At 42.2% G+C, this 25,280-nt stretch overlaps 1 protein-coding gene across 1 annotated transcript in view; it reads right to left on the reverse strand.

The window, feature by feature from the left end:
* Positions 1-19,339, reverse strand: part of TBX20 (T-box transcription factor 20) — a 58,197-nt gene extending 38,858 nt beyond the window's left edge. Inside the window, exons 1-5 of the mRNA XM_060108388.1 lie at positions 18,715-19,339; positions 15,085-15,343; positions 13,912-14,076; positions 9,421-9,529; positions 5,621-5,779 (exon numbers count right to left, since the gene is read on the reverse strand). Of these exons, the coding sequence (XP_059964371.1) occupies positions 5,621-5,779; positions 9,421-9,529; positions 13,912-14,076; positions 15,085-15,343; positions 18,715-18,841 (819 nt within the window). The 5' untranslated portion in view covers positions 18,842-19,339. The remainder of the gene's footprint in view (positions 1-5,620; positions 5,780-9,420; positions 9,530-13,911; positions 14,077-15,084; positions 15,344-18,714) is intronic.
* Positions 19,340-25,280: the final 5,941 nt, after the last annotated feature.

A 25,280-nucleotide genomic window follows, 5' to 3' on the forward strand; every position in this document is an offset into this window, starting at 1 on the left:
AAAGTTTTAACATTCTAGTTAATCATGCACTTTTAAAAGGTCAGGCACAGATTTTATTCCATGGATATTTAAATAAAAACCAGTAGTTAATAGAAAGAAATTCATTTCTGCAGATATAGTTTTATATCCCTTTATGAAATTTGGGAGAACGAAAAAGTTACGTATTTGAGAACTGATGAGAGGAAGACCTGAGTTATATACAGTGATGTCAGTTGGACATCATTTTCCTAATATAGAATACCTGCAGCTTGTAAAGCTATTGAACAGCATCACCCATGTCAAAGGTAAAACTAAAAGAAAGATCCAAAAATAGTCAACTACCAAAAACATATGTAGAGAACCCATGTGAAACTACAAGTATGTCTTTATGATTAAACAACAAATTTTAAAAGCAGCAATATTTTTCATTTTGTGAGGAAGAAGAATTAAAAAGGACAGCAGTATGTGCTTAAGAAATCCTGTTTCAAGTATATGTACATATATGCAAATCACTGACTAATTCTGGTCAAATTACACCCATTTTTTCATGTATTATCTTAATAATATGGAATATAATTCACTTCCTAACCAAAAAATTTCATTCTTTCAACATCTCCTTTATAGATAAATATATGTGTAAATGGAGGGCAGATTTTGACACTGCCAGCTGTACCAACGAGAAAGGGACTTTTTCTAGTAGTTATTATTCCATGCGATATCACTGGACTCTGAATATAGCTGGGGTTCCCAGCCACAAGGTGAAATTGGCCCTCAGAGACCATTTCTCCAATTATCAGGAAAAGATCTGTCCAAAGTCATTTAAAAATGAAACCTGACCTACACTTCAACTCTACAGCAATGGCTTGCCTGCTCAAAAACAATGTATGACCTTTAAATCTTAAATTATAAAATAGTTTGTTGAAAGTATAATGTATTTAGCTTTAATCTAATAATGTAAAGAAATGCAATCATTTCCTCACAAAAACCAGAGGAAAAAATAGAAAAAAGGTCCCGTTTTCATTACTTACAAATAAAACTACCAGATACAATAAATGAGAAGCTTTTTCACGAATTCTAATGGAAAATTTGATTTGGCTTTTAATATGTATATAAATAATGTCCTATCCAAAGTTTAAGAGATATAAAGGTGGCCCTAAGTGTGAACTTTTAAATCTTCTCTCTCTTTTCTCCCTGTTCTTTGTGCATGAAAATACTTAATATTTATACTGTACTTAGTACATATTTAATTTGTTTATTTCCTATATATTTATTTTATGTTTATTATGGGTAAATCAGTAGACAAGCATGGTATAGCAGTGAAAAGGCAGTAAATGTGAGGAGGCCTAGAAAGAATCAAGGATAACTTTAGAAAACTGTGTAAGACTAATGAAAATACTAACCCCCAAAATGATTTATTCACCCCACGTGAATTTCGATTGGTCTTATGAGGTCTATAAACCATTTGCAAAAATGGCTCATTAGTATACCAAATCAAATTTTTGACTATTAATTGAATTTCAGATATGTATGTGAGTAGATTTCACTTCACCACTGTGGCTGCCATCTTCTTTGCCTGTAAACTGGGACTAAGAACAAGACCATCTTAGGGAACAACTGTAAGGATCAAATGAGATGCTGTGCATAAACATGCCTTTGGAAATTGTAAGGCACTCTATAAATAAAGCACGTGGTGACTGTTGGACTGTCTCTGGAATGTCCAAAGAGGATTTTCCACCATTTGTGTGTGTGTGTTTTGTTGTTTTTTTTTTTGCAGTACGCGGGCCTCTCACTGTTGTGGCCTCTCCCGTTGTGGAGCACAGGCTCCGGACGCGCAGGTTCAGCAGCCATGGCTCACGGGCCCAGCCGCTCGGCGGCATGTGGGATCTTCCTGGACCAGGGCACGAACCCGTGTCCCCTGCATCGGCAGGCAGACTCTCAACCACTGCGCCACCAGGGAAGCCCTTGCCACCATTTGGATTTTTAAATGTTACTGGCAACTTTTCAATGAGATAAATGAATGCACAAATGTTATACTATTTATCTTTAAGTAAAAGCACACACACATACACACACACATATGGCATTGTGCTAGGGATTATGGCTTTAAAGGTGGGTGCACAGAAATAAACTCAGACGTGGCAGGATCTATTGAGAAAAGCAGTACTGAATTTAATCACTTATTGTGGGTTATTTAGCAATGAAATGATATACACTAATCATATTAATTGTTACACTTAATGATGCAGTGAAAGCTAGCTAGGCGCTGGTAGGTGGATTTTGCACCCATTTATAATCTTAATTAGAAATAAACATTTTCAAGAGGAGCAACTACTGTTGGGGTATGTGTTTATTAGAATCTTAGCCTATTTTAATTTAGCAATATTTTCAAATTCAGTTTCCCAACCTTGACACTGTCAGTGGTCATTTTCTTGGCCTTGCAATCCAGTAGGATGCTACCAAAAAGGAGGAGTTAATACCCAGAAGATGGTTCTTTCACTTACCAGATTTGTGACCTTGGGCAAGTGTATTAACCACTCTGAATCTCAGTTTCTTCATCCACAAAATGAGGCTTATGGGGCCTTATTCAGGGGATTAGTGTCAGAATTAAGTGAGATATTGATTAAAAATATAGAGAGATTCTTCTAAATTAAAATAAATCCAAACCATGAACCTTAGGTGGATACTAGTTCAAAGGCGGGAGTGGGGGGGAAGGCTATAAAGACATTTGTAGGTCCATCCTGAAATTTGTAATATGAACTCAATTTTAGATGTTGTAAAGATATTGTGGTTACAAAATAATCTTATTGTCAGTCTAAACTTGTAGAAGTACTTACAGGTAAAGTATCATGATGCATGCATCTTAGTTTCAAATGATTGCGAGAAGGGGGAAAGTATGTACATGTACAGAGATTGAGAAATGGGGCAGGGGAGGTAAAGCAAATTGGAAAAATGTTAATTGTTGAATCTGGGTGGAGAGTATACGTGGTTCATTTTACCATTTGTTTAACTTTTGGATATTTGAAAATTTTCTAGATAAATGTTGAGTGGAAACAAAAGAATTCAGTGAGGTAATGTCACTAAAGCATATGGCTCCTATTAGAAACAGCTAATGCCAGTGGATATTTTGACTGTCAATATAGGTTGATTACCATCTTGTTACACTGGCTGCTGTCAGTGTGAAGAGCTCCCTGCACACAGCAGGTAAGCAATGAGCACTTGCTGAAAAGAAAAGAAATTAACATAAAGAACTGAAACCGTCTAAAAAGGATGTCTTGAATCCATGAGGGTCACAAGCTGAGAGGAGGTGAGGTTCCCCTTTCTTGGGGACACCAAGCACCTAAAGAGGTTAGGCTTTTAAACCTAACTACCTGGATTCATATCTGTGATGGGAGCAGCAGGGTCACATTGGATAAGTTATTTAACTCCATGCCTCCATTCTTTGAATTGTAAAATGCAACATAAAAATACTGTTGTTCCTATCTCATAATATCATTGTGAGGATTAAATAAGACAGTGCACTTTAAATGGTGCCTTGCGCGCCCAAATATTAGCTGTTATTATAATTATGTTGATAATAACCTCCTATTCCGTGTTCCGTGATATGAGAGGTCCTGCCAATATTTATTCAGGATTGTTTCTTCACCAATTAAACCAAATCTAAGGTGTTACACTTAGAACTTTCCTTAATTTTGTTCCGTCCGTAATTTTCACTAAACAATCCCAAGTTACCTATTCTTGCTTTAGTTCCCTTTACAGATAATTCTGATAAAAGCAATGAAGTTTCCATATGACAAGTTTTTATTTCATTCTCAAACATCAGCAGGTTTTCTTGTATTAGTATAAATCTGATGTTTTATAATATAAAAGCTACTAATTCAGTTAGTGTAAATTGAATTAAATGTTTCAGGAATCTTTTCAGAACCTGTGATACCTGTATTACATGTGTCCTCAAATAAATTAAAAATGGGATTGTTGATATCAGTGTTCCAGATTCTAAGAGAAATAGCATTATGTTTTAGGCCTTTGTGGGCTTCACTCTATACCCAAATTTTTAGCTTGGGCATTCTCTGAAAGTTGCCACTCTTGTGTTGTTTTCTTAAGGATAATTAAAAAGTTATTTTGCTTAAAGATAAATAGTATAACATTTGTGCATTCATTTATCTCATTGAAAAGTTGCCAGTAACATTTAAAAATCCAAATGGTGGCAAGTCCTCTTTGGACATTCCAGAGACAGTCCAACAGTCACCACGTGCTTTATTTATAGAGTGCCTTACAATTTCCAAAGGCATGTTTATGCACAGCATCTCATTTGATCCTTACAGTTGTTCCCTAAGATGGTCTTGTTCTTAGTCCCAGTTTACAGGCAAAGAAGATGGCAGCCACAGTGGTGAAGTGAAATCTACTCAAAGTCATATGGAAATTATAGGTGCTTATGCCTTACAGACACATACCCACCCTGGCCATTCTTCTACATCCCTTCTCTGACTTCCTGTTTCCTCATCTGTGTAGGGCTACCTGGGCTTTCAGTTTCATCTTCTTGCTTTTCCTGAGAGACTCAACACCATATCTGCTTGGTTGACCATCCCACTCTGCACTCTGAAGCATCTATCAGACAGCACTTAACAGTTATTCACTCAGAACCCAAAATATAACATCAAGACACGAGGAGAGCAAGAGTCCTGGCTACCTATAACCAACCAGTCAAATAAAAGCAAGACACAAAACCCAGAGTAAACTGACAATGTGAGTTCCTTTTACTAAAGTACAGTATATCAAAAGGAATTCTACTTCTGGTCCATTCGGACTGTGGAAAAGTTACTTGTCCTCTCTTGGCTTCAGATTCCTCACTAAAGAATGTTACTGTTACCCCAGGCCTTCAAGATTACGCTGACCATGAAAGAATACATGGGGAAGTATCTAACAGGACTCAGTCCTTAGCAACACTTTGATAAATATTTACAGTAGAGTTGGACTAAGCCTTATGGATGAAGAAATGCATAAATTTTAAATATGATTTACAACAGAGAGTAGAAAATATATAACTCAATATTATAAATTAGATATCTTGATGTTAATTAAATACACAACTGCTTACATACTACAGTCTATTATCTAAAGAGGCATTTAAGATCATTCTACTAGAATTATCTTACCCTGAATTACAGCTGAATAAATCTCACAAAATATCTAACGTATAGTAGTTTGTTGGCTACAAACGTATAGTAGTAGTTGGCTAGTACGCTACGTGTGCTAATTTAGCAGAAAAACTGAACTTCTAAATTTTATGAAGCAATGAGTGTATGGTAACACATGTCATGAGGCTCTACCAGAAAGAGAAGGAAGCAGGTAATGTTCTTGAGAAAATTTGAGAAGGCAGATTGGGTCAGGTTTGGGTGGGACATGTGAGCAGTGAACAGCCTGACCAGGAGTATAAAGGTTCTAAGAAAGATGGTGTAATACAGACCTTCATAACCTTGAGCCACAGATACTCAACATATTTGGAAGTCCTGGGGCTGATTCTCCATAGCTTTCTCCAAAGTGAATTTCTGTTTTGAGTACTGGGATAGCCCTTCTCTCCAAGAAGATAACTCTCCTAAAGCCTTATCTTATTTGGGAAATAAATTGTGAAGGGTATACTCACCAGTTGATTCTGGTAGGCAGTGACCGCCGTAAAAACTGTTTCTGGAAAGATGAATGTTCTGAATTCTTCAGACTTCAGATTGAGTAATGAGGCTGTGTGGTCTTTCTTCTTAATGATGTGCACCCGTGGCTGGTACTTATGCATTGAGTTCAAAATTATCTGCAGCAAAGAGTGGGAAGTACAGTACTGGATTTTAAGTACTTATAGTGCTAATAAACAGGCCAAATTACAATGAGGCAAAGAAAGAACCATAAAATCTACTGTGTCAAATGCAGTTTTAAGATTAGGATCTACCCTTTCCATTCTTCACACAAATAATTTTCACATGATACTGCAGAGTATTGTGAGTCACGTTTTACCAAACCAACTGCAAATAATACAGGTTGTTTCAAGTGTCCTTTCTAAAATGATAGAGGAAAAAGTCATCTGGAGGATGTTTATTTTTTAGAAAACGCTTTTTGTTTTTTAGTCTGGTTAGACCAAAGGCAGTATGTCTCTAAATTTTCTAAAGTAAGAAATTACAGATTTGAGGAGGCTAGATTGTTATTTGGGGCAGTGGGGGGTGAGGGGTGGGTGGCAGATGGGACGGAGGGAATAAAACAATTTTAAAAGGCAGTGTGGTATAAGGTAGACCTTGGTTGGAATACTGAATCTGCTACTTTCTAGCTCTTTAATCTTGGGCCAAGTGATTTCACCTCTCTTACCTCATTTTCTTAAATGCAAGAACAGTATTAACTTCACAGGGGTTGTGGTGAGGATCAGACGCTGTAACCCTTGTAAATCACATAGCAAATAGGAAGTGCTTAGTAAACTGTATTATTATTGTCGTCGTCATCATTTCTGACAACTTCATTGATTCCTGACTTCCAGTTACAAACTAAATAAGAACGTTAGTGATGGATGTCTTCCATTCCATAGCTGCTAAAAGTTGCCCGGTACTTAGAGATCAGAAATATACCCTGTTAACAAGGCAGTATTTTTCATGTATCATTTAAATAAAATACAATAATTCACCATTATGAAATTTGAGCAACAAAACTTACTTTCAGATATTAAAGATTTTTCACATCCCCCCCCCCCGCCCCACAACCCAGACAGCTACCTAAATCTACAAAATCGGGTACGTCTTTCCTGGGATAACAGGGCTTACAATGTACGCCCTTCACCCCAAGGGCCTAGCAGAGAGCTTGGCTCTCAGGGGAGGTGTCTGATACATGCTGTAGCAGGACTAGGGTCAATGGCATGCAGTGTTGTTGTTCTCTTGTTCTTTGGCTAACTTGGGTGTGGTGGGTGAGTGTTAACACTGGTTGACTTTAGCAGAGTTAAATACTAGTCACTGTGAGATAACCGATACAGAATCAATCTCTTTCCATGCTGAGATATAAGCCAACAAAGTTACTGGGCATTAACTGGCATTGAATTTTTGAACATGCCATCTTTTTATGATCCCAGACCTGAATAGGAATTACTGAAACAAATGAGACGTTCAAATGAATCAAAATAAACTTAAAAAGTTATTTCTTTGTGTAATGCATTTATTCCAAGGAGTTCAAGATATCTATGCTCAGTCATAAAACTGGAATAAACTTGAAGTGACAGAAGTAAACATTTGCCTCCTAATCCTGATATAAGAAAAACCTGACCATTCATTATATGTTCTACTAAGAAGATAGTTTTCAAATCATACACACACACACACACTCACACACAATGGAAAAAAACCTAAGCTTTAAATAAGGTCCCCTCTTCCTTAATACCACTCCTACGTTAATTTCCTTTAGGAAAGGGTGCTGGACAGACTCAGACCGCAGACTGAGTCTCAGATCCCAGGGCTCCTTGAACCTCTGCTCAAGCTTTCATGGGGCTAAGAAACACTGATAGAAATGTAGACGTTGTTTCATCGAAGAAATAAATTCCTGGAAATAAGAAATTTTCCTGGAATGCATCTACAAAGGGGGCTTCTTTAGGACTGATTCAGAGAACTTGGCTAAACACCACAGGGTCTAAAAATATTTCCTGGTACTTTTCAGAATACACTATTTCTGGTAACAGAGTTATATTAAATAATAAAATTTTAAAGCTAAAATGGATATTAGCAACCATATAAGACTTAAACAATCTGTCAAGGTCTAATCTTAGCATAATCAGACTAGAACCCAGAGCTCCTGAAATATAGCTTAGTGCTATTCCCATCCATGAAGCTGATGCTAAAAGGAAAACATATCAATTCTGGACAACTGATCTCAGAATGAATTCTCAGGTCTTTCTGGAAAAACTCAAACAGTTCTTATAAAAGTTTCACATTGGAAAATACTAGAACCATAAAAAAATTTCATTTCTGTCTGCAAAGATTTCAGTGGAGCCCAAGAAATTTTAATATGAATGACATTAAGAATGATCATTGGCCTACAGAAAATGTCTCTCAGATACTTCATAAATTTTAACCTGAAAAAAAAAATCTGTCAATAAAAACATCTGAAAGAAAGGACAATTCTGCCAACATCCTTGAAGGTAAAAAAAGTCAAGTTACTTTTCCAATACATCAAGTAACAGAAGCCTGTTAACCTACTTCCAACATCCCAACAGTGCCACCAGCAGAGTTGTTAGTTAACCTGGTTACTCTGACTTGGCCGAGATAAACAAGGTCTCCTGTGGGTATATGGATGGTGGCAGTGCCTGAAGTGATTTACTTGGTTCTAGGTTCAATCAACCATTTGAAACCACGTCTAGAGCTCTCTCTTACCTACGTGTAACCGTCTTTTTTGAGAAAAGTTTTGAAACTCTTTTTCTGAATTGCATAAATCCAGTAAATTACTAAATCCAGTAAAAACTAAAACCTTAAGTAACAGGAGCCTTAATAAAGGGGCTAAGAGAGAGAATAATTATATCAGAATATCTAAGCCAAGGAAAGCCACTATGAAAATCCCAATGTGCTTTCTGGCAAACGAGGCAAAAAAAGAAACAGTATTCTCATCAAAAAGAAGCATGCATGTCTGTCTAAAGTTTTCTTAGCATAAAATCTAAAACAGATTTTTAAAAATGTGAATCTTTATTTAAGAGCATGAAATAACAGCATAGATAGTTCCTTAAAAAGCAGTCTTAGCAAATATGGAAAAGCCTGTGTCAATGGCTGTTTGTTCTATTAACTGTTGATAAGAGCTGAGAATTCCAATTTCTCTTTTCTTCAACATTTTAATGAACTCCTTACTGATGTAAAATCAAATTGTTTTGTTTTTAACTGCAAGACTTCATTGTGTTTTAATATTCATAAGTCTCTCTACAGAGGGGATATATAATGAGCTAACAGCACTTCCCCAAATTTATTTGTACATAAAATCCTTTTGTCCCATTGCATCGCACAAGAATGTATTCTATACAACACACTTTGGGAAACCCCCATAGGAGGTCTCAGCCTCATTCCCTTTATGCTGTGTTATCTGATATACCACTGATAGAAATTAGATGTTTAATCCAAGAATGGGCTGTAGTAACCTCCAAAATGCACATTCCCTTTGTTTAGTTGGTGCAGGTGTTAAAGCAGTTGCAGAAGTAGGAATCCATGGTGCCAGAGGTCCCTGACTCTCTTGCATAGAAATGGCATACAGCATCTTTGTAAATGACCTCTTGACAATAGCAGTCAAGGTTCCCTGTAGAACATATGAATGTTCTCATAGAATGACTCAGAGCTGGAGGGTGGGAGGGGGAAAGAGAGAGAGGAAGAGACATCGAGGGAGGAGGAAGCTTTATGTGGTTTCTCCATTCCATCCCAGGGAATCCGCAAGTCCAAGCACTGTACTTACATGGCCATGTTGATCCAGTTCATTGTTGGTGAGTTTCACCTTTTCAAAAGACACCATCTGTTTAAGTAGCTGCTCACCAGTAAAAGGAGAGTCTGGATGTACATACAGCCTAAGAAAATTATGAGAGAATTTTATTGAGACTTAAAAAAAAAAATCTCTCTTTGGGTTATAAAATATTCTGATTCTAAAGGAACACAAAAATCTCATATAAAGTGAATTTTATTTGCCTTGTATAATTGCAAATTTAGTAATACAGCAATACCAAAATAATGCTGAAACATCTAAATGTGTTTCTTTGTGTACCAGTGATTTAAAAGGGGTAATACTAATGGTAGTATATATATGTCAACCCTAATCTCCCAATTTGTCCCACAGGAAGCTCAGCTCAGTGCTCTGTGACGACCTAGATGGGTGGGATGGGGGCAGGTGGGAGGGAGGTCCAAGAGGGAGGGGATATATGTATACATATAGCTGATTCCCGTCATTGTACAGCAGAAGCTAACGCAACATTATAAAGCAATTATAGTCCAATTAGAAATAAATAAATAAATAAATAAATAAATAAATAAAATGTACTTAATACATTTTCTGTTATTTGCTGAACAAGCCACTTTTTTAAAGGTGGGTTTTTCCCATCGACCTAATCAACTACTAGTCTGCTTTTGTCAAATATAAAATCCTATTGTTGTAGATATTTTCAAAAGAAAGACTAGGTTATAACTAATTGCAAAATGAATTCCTAGTATAAGCACTGCTAAAAAGCAATGAAGACAAAGAATTTAAAAGAGGAAACAATTCTAGAGAATCTATTCATTTAAAATTGAAGGTGATTCAATTTAAAGTTTGTGTTCTTTATAAACAAGACAGAATAATTTTAATACACTGACCTGGGGAACTTTTAATAGTCCACAGATCACATAGTCTGTTTGCTTCTCCTGGTACTTTAAATATTACTACTTTCATCATCACCTAGTTAAGTGCTTACTAAGGAGAGTGAAAACAAGTTGGGTAAGCTTCAAATTATTCAATGTATTTATCTGTAAACAGCCTAAGCAAAAAAAAAAAAAGGCTTTGATGGGAAAAAATATACTTATCAAGTATTTATCGTTTATTGGTCAGCTTCTATGTTCAAGGCAATCTTTTACTCACTGACAGTTAAATGCAGGTCATTTTTTTTCCTGCAAGCTTCACACTAAGTACAACTTTTTGTAAATCACAATCCTAGTATCCACTCAACATAAGCGTTTCTGAAGTCAGGGATATCATAGAACTAATGATAGGGGAAGGAAATATCCTTGATTTAATGGGATAAATTCCTTTATCCATGCAATGGGTTATTTATATCTATATTTTGTGTAGAATCTTTGTAACTATCATTAAACAAATATTATGGTTGGGGCAAAGGCAAGGAAAAAAGTTTAAAAACATATTCATGTAAAGAACAAGAAGTCTATGCCGTGGTTTGTCACACAGAGGACTAAGAATAGAAGAGTTGGGTGCACGTGCTGCAACTCACAAAGCCCACAAGAAGCAAAGCACAAAACAGGCTGACAGCACTAAAGATTCTTACCAGACCCGTACAAGAACTTAGGTGTTTGTCTGCCTGTTTGATTTTTTTTTTTAAGGAGTGCTCAAAATTGCCTTTCAATTGAAGTATTCTTTGATGACACAACCATAATAGCTTTTCAAGTGTCACCCTTCCAAGGCTATAACTTTATAGGTGCAGTTGTTTTACTAATCAGCACCATATCCTACCCACTCCTCCAAAAAGGTTCAAAAATATTTAAAATCCTAGAAGTTGATGAGATGGTCCCTCTTTAAGTATCAATTCACCACATACGATAACATTAATAAAGATTAATTTATTTAAATATCAACTACTTTTTAAAAAAAGGAAATGTCCTATATGAAAATATAACATTACTTAGGTCATGTATAATGTCTTTTCCATTATTATGATCATCATTTCTTCTGATAAGGAACAGCTGACTGATAAACTTCAGTCTAACATAAAGTGCTTCAAAGAACTAGAACTGCAAGGAATTTCTACCATCCGTTCAAAAATGATCACCTCCCAAGTTCTTCACCTTTCCCATATGGAGCTAGAAAATATAGCACTATGTCTTTTAATAATAATAAAGAACAGTTGCTTATATGATCTAGAATATTTCTATCCTATAATGCACAAAACATTTCAATCTAATATCAATATAAGTAAGCTGAACTAGTATGAATGAAAAAGCATACAGGAAGCCCCGCTTCTTTCAGGTCCTCTGGGACTTAAAATTCCAGCAATAGCTTAAACATGCTTCAGTTAAGATAGTGTATTCGTACATGCTTTCCTTTTCCAGCCAGAACAGATTAGTAACATAAACAAGGCATGTCATATTTCCAACTGGCCTGCACCAGTTCCCCATACCTTCAGATAGGAGGAAAATGTATGCTAAATAAGAGTGATTAACTTCTTAGAGGAAAGACTTAGAGAAAAAAAAGAAAAGGGGTTTGCTTGTAAAAATGGTTAGGAATCTGCTAAAATACTTCTCTCATCCTCTCTTCTTTCTTCCTCTCTCTCCCCCCTTTAAAAAAAAATTGTAAATTTTGGAAAGAAGCTCTGGAGTAATGTGAACTGGCTAGTTAATAGTAAATAGTAGAGAACACTAATTATATTCATTTAAATATCTATTGTAAATTTGTAAATCTTGCTCCTTTTTTAAAAAAAAAATTTTAGTCCTAAAAATTATTTAATATGTTATTTAATGTATCAATTTGGAAGGGCTGGGAAGATCTCCTTCCTAGTCTCTTGTGGGAATGGAAAACTTGGAGAGGCTTCTTTTAATCTCTTCTCTAGTGTATTTAATATACTGTAAGCTCAATAATATCATCAACCACTAAGTAAGCTTAATATTCCATTTGAACTGTATGTGTAAATTGTGTTGATTCTGTGCCTTGACTTAGACTCCAGACTAGATACTAACAAAGAACCATACCTTGAAATTAACTTCAGAGTTCCTAAAACTGTACATTTAAATAAATTCTTAGCTCTGATATGAACTTCCAATCAATTATAAAAATTACTTAGTCATAAAACAACTTTAAAGCTGTAAGGCTTGGTTTTAGAACCCTAAATGTAAAGTCAGCTAAGATTCATTGTTTGTATTAAAGTATGCAGTTAGAGTCCTGTTCTTAAACTATTAGTATTCACATAAGTAAGAACTTGCTGGGTTTTTCCCCCCAGAATGCTCATTTGGGCAGTAGCAATAAAGGTTTGCATGTAATTTTTAAAACGGAGTTCTCCTGGAAAAACATTACCAATGAATAGCACAAAAATGAACATGTTTTGTTTGGGTCATTACCTAATATACTGAGTAATTTCTCAGTAAAAGAATATTTTTTAACATATTTATTGGAGTATAATTGCTTTACAATGGTATGTTAGTTTCTGCTTTATAGCAGAGTGAATCAGCTATATATATATACATATATCCCCATATCTCCTCCCTCTTGCATCTCCCTCCTACTCTCCCTATCCCACCCCTTTAGGTGGTCACAAAGCACCGAACTGATCTCCCTGTGCTATGTGGCTGCTTCCCACTAGCTATCTATTTTACATTTGGTAGTGTTTATAAGTCCTTGCCACTCTCTCACTTCATCCCAGCTTACCCTTCCCCCTCCCCGTGTCATCAAGTCCATTCTCTATGTCTGCGTCTTTATTCCTGTCCTGCCCCTAGGTTCTTCAAAACCTTTTTTTCCTTAGATTCCACATATATGTGTTAGCATACGGTATACAATGGAATATTACTCAGCCATAAAAAGAAATGAAATTGAGTTATTTGTAGTGAGGTGGATGGACCTAGAGACTGTCATACAGAGTGAAGCAAGTCAGAAAGAGAAAAAAATTCAGTAGAAGAATATTAACTTGATGTCGAATTATATTTATCCACTAATTATAATGAGGGAAAAAAAGAGTTTGTTTTTCTTACTTAAAAATCTCTGAGCCCTTTACTGGTCAAAAACAACCACATTTTACCAATATGATATTTACTATGAAGTTATAACCACGTTATAACAAATATTTACTATAAGCAACTACTTTACTAAAATGCACATTTCTGAAAAGGATTTTAGGGCAGCCACTTCATCAGTAGGTTTATTCTGTTTGGTGTTAGCCAAATAGAAATGATGGATGCCATATGAAATGGGTCCAGATTTCTAATAAATATTCCAGTTGAAATTTAAGAAAAAGTTTGAAATGAATTATGATGAAAGATAAAATTAAAGGCAATGTTCTGCATACAAACTCTTGCCTTTCTCAGAGACTAACCCATATTTTGTGTAGTTAATCCTGGAGCGTCTGGGCTTGGAAAGCTCTCTTACCAGAGCTCACGGCTTTAAAAACAGACCTGCTTAAAATTCAAACAACCAGGGCAGGAGACATTCTGCCAGCAAGGTTAATACACATTTTGCTTGGCTGAAAAATCTGGAGGCACAAACCTGGCTGGCAGCGGAGGGTCCGCCTTGCCAGCCACCAGCCAGGAGGACCGGTGGTAGGCATAGCGGTACCTCTTGTTGTCCACAGGGACGATGTCCATCAGGACTATGTACTTGGCCTCAGAATCCACGCCCGAAAAGGACACACGGATGGTAGGAAACATCCTCCTGACACAGGCAAAGAGAATTACCCGAATTAGAGAGGGAGGAAAAGGGTCCGCCTTCCCTCCCTCCCCAGCCCCCAAACTCTTTGTGTTTCCTGTAAAGCCATTCAGAGATGTGAATACGGAGACTGACCTTCTCCCGAGCCTAGATAATCTTAAGTGTCATCTCTGTAGGAGTCCTCATTAATACCTAAGGGTCTGCAATTAGGGAAAATCCTGTGCTAAATCATCAAGCCCATTAGGCTCCCAGACCAGAGTCTCCAGAGCAGATGGAGTCCTACAACCTCCTTGCCTTCCAGGGAAAAAACTCACTCTTGCCTTAGTAGGAAGCCAGAGCAGGGTTCTCAAGTTGGGTTTCGTTTCGGGAGACTCTGGGCAGTGTGTCCCGGAGTCCTGAGAGCTGGAGCAGTCAGGCGCCAAGGGGCCACCGACCCCCGGAGCCTTAGCCCCAGTCCCAGGAGCAGCCTGCACCTGGGACTTCCTGCCTGCCCTGAATCAGTCCACTGCGGCGCCAAGGGGCCCCCTGCACCAGAGCTCCTTCCTACCGGGAGTGTGGTCGTTTCAAATTTCATTCTTCCTCCCAGGTTTTCATTTTAGTTTTTAACGGGAGCTTCTGCAAATTGAGGCTGATAAAAGGGAAGCCGCCTGCCTCCCTCACAGCACCCAGCAGCCCGCCCTGTACCCTGGCATGAGCTGAGTTCCTGCTTCCCTCCAGATGCCGACCCTGCACCCAGAAGCCATCCCAGGCTGCAGGGGGCCAGAGATCCCAGTCCCATGCCCTTAGGGCAGGGGTGGGGCTTCCCACTGCCAGATCCCAAGAAAGCAAATGCCTGGATATCTGTCTCAGCAGCTCTTTCCAAAAGCAAGTCTGCCGAAAGAAACCCTCCTTGAGCGAAGCTTCCTCTTGGAGCTCAGGACCAGTAGAGTTTCACCCAGTTCCTGGAAACTCCCTCTGCCACCCAGGGCACTATTCCCTTCTCCCCACTCCTCACCCAACAAGCCCCCCTACAACCTGCCAGACTTGGTGATGATCATCTCCGTGCCCAGCTCGTGGAATTTGTCCCAGAGCTCCTTGGTCTCCAGGCTGCAGGCAATTTTGGCCATTTCCTCGCTGGGGATGATGGGGGTGGTGGGGATCAGCGGCTCAGTGCACAGAGAGGAGGAGGATGGGCTGCTGTTGCCTGCGACGCTGCCACCAAACTCCCCGTGAGCATCTAGGCTGGTCAGCTCACCCAGGGGCTGAGCGCAGGACGACTTCTCGACAAATTGTTCTACAGGCAAAGAGAATTGAGAATGACAGCTAATTCTGTCAAGCAAAGATACAGGAAGGAGAACAGCACAACTGAAATAGGTTCCTGGATTTGACTTTGGAAAGGTTACGCACAGAATCTCCGGAAGGACAGCAATAACCCATCACTATATAAATTAAGCCTGAAATTCCTGTGAAGTGACATGGCTCCTGCTTGCTTATGGAACCAAATGAGTGAGTTTTAGAACCATGGTTTGTTACCACCATTACTGAAACCCACTTTGGAGAATAGAAATGCGAGGAGTGGATAAAGGGAAAGGCATGATCATAAAGAATTAAAAGCAAGTAGTCCTGTTGTTATCCCTCCCATGTTCTAGACTTCACAGCTTGTGGGCTCTAGTGCCAGTTCTCCCTCATTGACAAAGAGGACACTTTTCTGCAGGGAGATCAAGGGAGTGAAGAAATCAGCACCTTCCTCACTTTGAGAGGAACTTCCCTTCCCTCCTGGAGTCACCTCCCCATAAGAGAAAGTGAAAAAGGGGTGTTGGGGGGGTTAATTAAGTCACTTCACTTCTCTGCCTGGCTCCCAGTTTCCTAGGCTTTCAGATGTTACTTTAGGGCATTTTTATAATTTCCCTCCCAGCCTGAGATCTCATGAAAGACTAGCATATTTATTGCTTGTTAAATTACAGGAGTACAATCTCTGGGCCAATTTTTTGGACCGGGCTTGAAACAAATACTTGAGGGATGATATGTATATTTCTCTCTCTCTCAAGAACGTTTTGGAAGTGAGCAAAAGAACCCCAAACCCAGAAGAGCAGAGTATTAAAGTAGGAAGAACAGTTTGCCATCTACCATCAAGCTGAAACACCACTGCCTACGAACCAAACATTCTCCCCCACAGATGATAAGGGCCTGGGACTACACCAGTCACTTTGATGGAATACAGGGGGAGCTCTGTAATTGTCCCAATTATCTTGCATCCTTTAAAAAAGAAACTACTTGAATCCGCAATGTGAAACTGAACTTCAAACAACTCTATTCTAAGTGCCCTCAAGGAATTGAAACAAGTTATATATATATATATATATACACACGCACACACATACACATACATACACACACATATAATGTTTTATTTCTCATATTTCTCTTTTGACTTGGGGCAGGCAAGCAGGAAGTAGAGAATTTTTACCTTCTTTTCTCTTACAATAATAATCCAACTCATGGAAGCATTTTAAATTAAGAATAACTAAATTATCTTATCCTTCTGTTTTCAAATTCAAAGAGAACCATGCCATGGCAAAATCATATTATTTACTAATGTTTTCAGAAACACATTCACATAACATCTTTATAGGGAATTAACAAGTAGCCTTAGAAATTTTCTGACCATTGAAAAACACAAATGCTGTAAACTCCAGACTAACCAGTGGGTCAGGGTTGGGAAGTGGAGGAAGAAAATGATACAGAAATGCTCTAACACAATGTTATAAGTCAATTATATCTCAATTTAAAAAGAAAAGTAATGATCTAGTCGTCTGAGGTGGTTCTTCTGAGTAGATTTAACATGTTTAAATGAGCAGTAATGAGACACTTGTGACTCCCACCCTACAGTTTCTTCAGCATCTCGCTAGTGTTTCATTCTCTCTTAACAGGTATTTCACATGCCCGAGTCCTTGGCTTACAGCTGCTAATTGTGCTCTGTTGAACTGGCTGCTGAAAGGGACTAGAATGCCTTCTGGTTCTTTTTGGAGCCGGTCTCAAAAGCCCCAGGGGAGGGAGGATGCTCATTTTACAGACTGGGGTGAGGGTAGAGGTGCCGTAAGCTGTGAATGGTTTTATAGTTTAGAATTCAGAGGAAGGTGGGTTTTTCCTCAGGAAAGTAGAGAAGGAAAGCAATGTTGCAATGACAGTGGAGCTGAAGCTGGCATGTTTCCCAGTCTACTGTCTGTACTTCTGTCAGGAATTTTAACCTGAAATCCTCTTTTCCTGCTAGCTACCAAATTGTATTGGGGGCATTTATAAAGAATTCAGAGGCCCCCTAAATAGGAGCGGATAATGTTGGGAAGTGCCACAAACATAACTTTGAAATTGGTGGTGAATTTTTTTCTAAACAGTTGGAGTTTGTCTGATTGGTTGTTTCCATTTCTTTGGCAGGTTTAGATTTACACAGGAGGATAGGTGGGAAGAACCAGGGAAAGGGAGTGAAAACCTTGGAGGAGAGACTTTTTGACATGTTTTCTGGAGATCTTCTGGTTTCCTTTTCCTTGGTTCTAAGTTGCTGCAGGGATTTTAGTTCTCTCTTCTCTCTCTGCCCAGGCCCCTTATTTTTCATCTCTAACATTTCATCTTTTATATTATTATTGTTGTTTCAAGGTGTGAGATGTTAAAATGTTGAGAAGGACAGGGAGAAGGAAGAAAAGAATTGACTAGAGTTTAAAAGTTTTTAAAAATATTACCCTAAGTTCTCTATTTGATGCTTTGCACAGTTTTAGGGCTACCAGATGATCAGGATGTGGAATAATTATTACCTGGGGACCCAAGAGGTGATGATGAGAACACTTCTTTCTCCCTCAGTTGTAAAGGGACTTAAAACACTTATCTCCAGCAGTTTCTTTCCCACACAATTCACTCGTGGTAAGGGGAATATAGTCCCTTTTTCCCCTTTACTCTGAGAGTACTGTCTTCTATAAATGGTAAAGGTTGTTAAATAAACAGTATAGCTAAAAGTTGAGGAATCTGGGAAATGGTAACTGGCTAATGTTTTTGCCAACCTCCACTGAAAATGATGGCAGTTATGAAATGATGTCTCACAGATAAGTCTAGAGCTTCTGTGAAGAAAATGGTTCATGCGGGGACAACTGGCTTATTCTACAGCACTTGACAGTTGTCTTAAGGAGCTGACTTTGTGTAGTCTATTCAAGTCGGGGGAAAAACAAAATTAAAGTAGTTTCTTGTGAAGTCAGTCTCCTTGGTTTCAAATGCACAAGCAGGTGTTACACGCATCGTAAATCCTGTTGAGTTTTTAAAGGGGGTTTTATTATTATTTATCCCCTAAATGTTTTTATCCCAACAAAGTTACACACGCCGGATGTCCGACTTGACATAAGGATTCTAGACAAATAGGTAGGGAAAGCGACTAGCGATATACGTACGAGATACGAAACCGGTTGCATTTAACAGACTGTGAAGTCCCCAAAGAATTCGGGCCTAAGAGAAAAAAAAAATCTCCCACCCGCAACGTATAGTCTATGGCCTGAGGGTCAGAGCTGCCGCGAGCCGGGAAAGGTGGCCACCCTCGAGAGCCTCCTGAAGCTAGGGAACGGAGGGACAGACAAATGTGCAGCACTCCCATGCCTGTGCACCCCGACGGTCTAGCACCCGACTTACCCAGTGGTTTGATAGTGTTCTCCGTAGCTTCCTTCTCTTTGGAGCCGCCGCTCGACATCAGCGCGGCGATGGAGAAGGCGTTGGCCCTGGAGGAAAGCTGGGGCTTGGGCGACGCCGTGAACTCCATGGCCCCTAGTGCGCGGTCCTGGCCAGGGACCTGGCCTGCCGAACTGCCGTCCAGCTTCCCCAAGAGAGACAGAGACTGAAACACAGCGGAAAGTTTCCAAGTGCAATCACAGGGGAGTCGGGGACTCTAGATGAGTCAGCCCCAACCTCCCGAGAGCTCCACACCGGCCTCTCCTTTTCCCCACCGCAAGAGCCTCGAGCCGCAGAGACTTCAAACTAGCCGGAGAGGACCAACCACGGTCTCAGCTAGGTGTGCAAGCACCGGGGCGCTCCGTAGGACCACAGGCTGTGCCTCCGGAAGCTGGAGAGGAGCATCAGCTGCGCAAAGCCCAGGGGTCCTGCAGCACCCGCTCCACGTCTTTCCTCCCTCCCCACTCTGGGGACAGTCGGAGCGGCCGAGCGCAGCTAAAATGGGGTGGTTGTCTGGGAGCGGGAGCGTAGCCGTGCGAGCGCGGCGGGGCGCGGAGGACACTGCGCCCGGGCGTTCGCCGCCCTGCGCCTTAATTTGCTGGCAGCTGCGATCCCCGCGGCCCGCAGCCAGTCAGCGCCGCCACACGTCACCGCTTCCTGATTCCGCCGCCGGGGGCGGGGCCGCGGGGCCGGGTGGGGAGGGCGCGCCCGGGGCGCGGCGCCCTCGTGGCCTCGCTCAGCAGCCCGCTGGAGCATGGCACCCGTTCGGGGAATGGGGTGACACCACCAGGTTGGCGCAGCGGCCGCGGACGCAGCCCGCCTGGTCTCGCAGTCCAGGAGTGAGAAGGAGGTGATCGCTGTCGGGGGGGGGGGGCATTTTGGTCGCGTCCTAAGACATGGGATCTCGGGAGCGTAGACCAGAGGAAGCCTCGGGGAGTTTTTGCTCCTTCCATTCTTTTTCTTACTGGTGCTCACAGTTGCAAAAGAAAGTTAGAAAGCGCTAAGTAGGGCAGAAACCGACGCCGTAGATCTGGCGCCAATGGGCCAGAGCCCATTCGCCGGGCAGCACCCAGGGCTGGATACCTGCACTCATTGGGCTCCAAAATCTGGCTGCTAGACAGTGGGGCTGGAGAGATGCAGCCCTGCAAAAGATACGCTAAGGACTGGGAGCATTTGGCAAAGGATGATCTCAGAACCACGGCTTCTTCTGCACACCGGTGTGCCTCTCATTCAGGGTTCCTGTTCTCGAGAGGGACTCTCGAAAATCGGGCCTTGACCGAGGGGAAGGCGAGGGGCAGATGCCGTGCCGTGCCGGGGGTGGGGGGGCGCGGCACCCTGCTGGGACCACGCGACGCGCAGTTGGAGAGTGCGAGCCTCACAGCGCCCGGGCTTGGGGGACACGGGACCTTCAGCCTTCACAAATTCAGTTGCGACCTGGACTTCCCACGGCCTTATGGGGGTCGTCTTGCTGGCCTTGTTCAGCTTGAATAACTTAAATTCTCCGAATTCGCAGGGTAATCCGCTTCACTCGGAGCCGTGTAAACTTAGGCTGACACACACACTCAAGCTGTACATGTAAATATTTGCGCTCCTTTCTAGTCAGTCGGTTTGGCGATTAGGAGCCTCTTGGTGGGTCTTGAAAGAAAAAAAAAGAAAGAAAGAAAGAAAAAAGAAAGGAAAGCAGCTCCCATTTCCCACCAAAGTTTTTCTCTCTCCACGGCACACACATTCCCCACCCCCTGAAATAAACTTATGGGGAAAAAAAACCTGAAAGTCAAAAGTTGAAATCGTCCATGTAAGTAACATGATGACAGCTGGGGGACTCGTGATTTAAGCCTGTCTTGTCACCGTGTATCAATAGTTTCTAACAATGTACTGCATGAGAGTGACTAAGGAACATTCTGATACTAGTCTCGATGTACAGAGAGTGTATGTAAATTAGGGGGGAATTTGTAAAACTATACTTTTGTGCTGGAAGGGATTTATACGCTGTCTTCCAGCCCATGTCCATTTGCTTGGAGAGTGAGAAACCGGGTCTGGCTGGCAGGGTGGTGCATCTCCCCTAAAATAGCCGGCTAGAGGCACAGACCTGCACTCCAGGCGAAGATTTTGATCACACCCGGGCCCTGCAGCTGTGCCTGGGCTATTCACGGGAGATCCACAGTAGAGTAACGCCGGCTGAGAATGCTTTCAGATTAAACTTTGGTAAGAATAGAGGCTAAACCACCGCATGCACCTACAGATTCTTTTCTATTCTTGAGTCTTTGGTCCTTTGCTGTTTTTGGACAGCCCAGACCCTTGGGTTAATAAAGCTTCCCCCCCAACACACACCCTATCTCAGTCAATGCAACAGTGACATTTCCCTGGTTTGAATGTAAGGCGCAGGCTTGTCCCTGTCCCGTCTCAAGTGCTCACTGTTTGGCCAGGAAGGGAGATTTCTGTCATGAGGTTTTTGGGGGGCACGAGGTGGGGGGTTGTTTGTTTTGGGTGAGTAATGTCATAGTCTAGAACTTTATGCTTCAACTGGGCATCGAAGATCTTATTTGCTGGTTTCAGTTTTCATATGAGGAAACATCATATCTTAATTATCTTAACGGTTCAGGCTGGAATTTGAATAATTTCATGACAGGGACATTTTTAGAAAAATTGGCGGAGCAAGGGGAAAAATGATTTGCCCCCAATCAGTTTCCACTTTTCCAATTGCCCACGCAGCCTTAGCCCAATTCTGGGTGTCTGGTGGGCAGTGAACTTTGACTATTCATCCTACTGCAGGCAAAATAGGAAGCTAAGCTAGCGTGCGCGGAGGCAGGCAGCACACCACAGGAATTGAAAGGGCCACTTTAAACAAATTCGGGCTCTAGAGGTGAGCCGTTTGGGGATCCCTAAAAAGTGATGCATCTCGTTGGTGTTGAAACCGCGGCAATAAAATGTATACTACAACATAATTATCAGGGGCACACTGTCCCTTCTCTTAGAGTTATTGCCTCTGCAAATCAATACCGTGCTATAAAAACGGGGAACCAGTGCTTGGCAGAGAGGTGCCGTCATAGGGTGATTCAAAGCCCACCTGAAGAGGAGATCGCCCAGTTCTGAGGTCCCTTCAAAACCCAGGTGTTAGCACGGGTTAACAGGTAAAGCCACGGAGGGGGTTGGAACAAAGCAATCACATTAACACTTCCCTGCAGGCCCTTCTCATGCTGACTTCAGAAGGGCGGGGGCGACTCTTGGACACCGGAAAGTGCCTTGCACTTGGAGAAGGCTTTGAATCTTGACTTTAGCCCACTTTAGCCCTCCCTGAGACTCGGTACAGGTTACCTAAATTTCTCAAAGCCTTAGTTTCATCATCTACATTAAAATAGACGAATAATTCCTACCTAGAATATCGCTCTGTGGATTAAACGGGTTAAAGTGCGTAAAAAGCCTAAACAGTTACCCCAATATAAGTAAACCATGAGTACAGCATTTTATTATATTAAATTTTTGAGCTGCAATTTCGCGATCTCAGAGATCTTTCCTTCGCGTGCTCACGTACAGGTAGCTGTGTAGACAGTTTTGGAATATACGGATTGGGGTCACATTGTGGTAGTGGACCATTATTTACATCTTGCTAAACTTTGGAGCCTAGGAATTAAAATTTGGGGTTATATGTCTGAGTCTGGTTATACTGAGTTTGATTATATGGAGGACTGGAAGATGTCTCTTTATACATACTACCGTTTCAAATTGTCCTTTGTAGTCTCCGAAACTCAAAAGTTGGTCGACCCCAGAACTGTGCAGGAAGAAACGGTTTCACGATTTTGGCCAAAAGCCCCTCGCTTAATGGACGTTAACACTAACGCAGAACCCTCCGCTGACAGCGGTAGGGACCCTCCACCCGCGTGGGACGACTGCGCCCGGAGCGGCAGGACCCGGTGCCACACCAAGAGCACCGCCCGGTACCCGAGGGCGAGAAAGGAGACCCGCTTCTCAACGCAAGGGCAGCTCTACTCCCGAGATCTCGTCCCCATCCTGTTTTCCGCTCTTTTTGGTAAACTCCTTAAAAGCAAAAGAAATGGGCTTCGGTGCCTTTGGATTCCTAAATTCGGTTTACCGAACAAGAAAGACACCCGAAGCAGCGTAGGGAGCGCGGCCGCAGCCCCCTGGAAGCCGGTGCTACACGTCCCGGGGGCGCGCCGTGAGCAGCGCGCATCCCTGGGCTGGGTAGGGAGCGCGCGGCGCAGCCTCCGATTTCACTGTGCGGCGAGGGGAGTGGTCTGAGCCTTTCCTCGGAGGAACCCGAACCAAGGCTCAAATGCACATCCTGACGGAATTAAGTTTTTTTGAACCCAAGTGGTCCCCGAGAAGTGCCCCCTCCAGTCCCGGCCTCAAGAACGGGCCCGGAACGTCCGGAGCTCAGGTTCACCCCGGAGGCCCCAGGGCCGGGCGACTCGAGGCGCCCTCGCCCAATTCCGGTTCTAAGGGCGAAGCATAGATCAGCCCCTCGAGGGGCGCGGCCAGAGTGCGGGTGTGTGTGTGTGTGTGTGTGTGTGTGTGTGTCCAGAGTGCGTGTGTGTGTGTGTGTGTGTGTGTGTGTGTGTGTGTGTGTGTGTGTGTCCAAGCCGCCCGGGACTTCACACTGGCGCCCAGATGTGGAACCCAGGAAAGGGACGTCTTGTGGGCCTAAGGCAGGTGACGTTGCCGGCCGGGCCTCAAGCTCGAGGAGGTCGGCGTCTGTGGGTGCGCGCCACCGCCCGGCTACGGGAACTTGGACGCCCGGGGCCTTCTCCGGTTCCCGTCGCGTGGAGCCACCGGGCCTACGGGCAGAGATCAGGCGCGGGGCCTCAGAACTCCTCACAGGCTGATCCCTTAGGGTCGCGACCCTCCCGCTCCTTCTCTCGACCACTCGCATGCAGGTTTGTTCCGCAGGAGCTCTAGACTGCAGGGACCGACCCTAGGCGCCCCAGGCCTCCCCCTGACCAGGGCAGAACTTGTACATTAGAATTGGGTGCAAAACTCGCAGCGTGATCCCAAGAACAGCAAAGAAACCTCTTCTGACCCTGTGGGCGAGGAATCCAGACCTGCTCTCTCCCACCCCTCCTCCACCCTCCTTCCTCCTCCACCCTCCTTTCTTGTCCTCCTTACGGGCTCCCGCCTTCCTCTTCCAATCCTCCTCTTGGGACGTCGTCGCCTTCCCTCTCTCAACCGCCTGGCTGCTGACCAGTCCTGTGTTTAACACTTAGATATTTCGTACATCATGAATTTTTGCATGAACTTTGATCTTTTAAATTACTGCATTGAAATATCATTTTATTAGTTTTTTTGGCACCCCCTTAAATTTTAGGCTCTCATCCTAGTCTTAGCTGGGTCAGGAAGGTTACGAATTTGATCGAAATTATACTGATAATCAGCAGAGCGATGATTTCCACCCAAATCTCTAGCTTTGAAAGCATTGCCCCTGCCATTATCGCGCACACTGGACTGTTTAAGCGGGAACCCCCACTAGGAGGAGGGAAGCAGACAGAGCATGGTCCCCTGCATCAGGATGAAAGTCATCTTGGCCGGGTGCCCTGGCCCACTGGTGGGGAGGCGTGGGGCCTGCGTGGATAGGGCACACCACAGCCAGACAGGCGGCCCAAGCGTCCTTCCTGAGCTGTGATTTCTTAGGTGTTTAAAAACAAACTGAAAACTAAATGAGGCAATTTCCGTAGAAGAGCAACCACAGCTGTCTTGTCAGCGCCCCTCCTCTCGCAAAGTAGCGTCAGTTTTGCAGATGTCACCTAATTAAACTTCTAGCGATTACCACATTTTGGAAGGTGATCCAGCCTTCCAACAACCAACTGCACCCTGTCCCCTGGGTGATTGCTGGAGCATGTCCTGCCTTCGATTTTCAGGAGCTGGAGCCAGCTGTTTGGTGACAACTTGTCTGGGTCCTTATCAAGAGGTTTGGGAGATCAAGGCGGGGAAGACCCAGGCAGGAAGTAGTCCTACAAGGTATCTGCTGCCAGCCCCCATTGCGAGTCTCCCCAGAAACAATTTGATCGAAGCTCATTTTATTCCCTTACCCACGGAAGGCAAAATACACGCAGTAAGGGATTGGGTGCCTATTCCCAAATGTCAGCATGTTCCAGACGACTTGAAGCATGTATTATGTAAGGGAACAAAGATGTATGGCATCCAGTAAAAGATAAAGAATGCAAAGTAGTTGTTCATTTATCTAATATTACCTGGTACTTACTTTGGGCTGGGTACTGTGCTAGGTTCCATGAATAGACCAGTGATCAGAACCCTAAAATTTCTGCCTCATGCAACTCACAGTCTAGTGGGAGACACCAATAATAAACACATGAAACCATACGCACACAAATAAATAGAAATTGTGATAAAGACTTGAGGAAACAAGGAGCAGAGATACCCAATTCAACCTGTTTGTGGGCATTCATTCATTGTGGACAGGCATTGAGTTATTGGGGTGGGGATGGGGCTGGATAATTTGCATATGATCACTGCCTATCAAGGATTCAAAACCTAGCTGGAGATGTATAATAGAACAT

This window comes from Mesoplodon densirostris, chromosome 9, assembly GCF_025265405.1.
Source record: "Mesoplodon densirostris isolate mMesDen1 chromosome 9, mMesDen1 primary haplotype, whole genome shotgun sequence".
Lineage (NCBI taxonomy): Eukaryota > Metazoa > Chordata > Mammalia > Artiodactyla > Ziphiidae > Mesoplodon > Mesoplodon densirostris.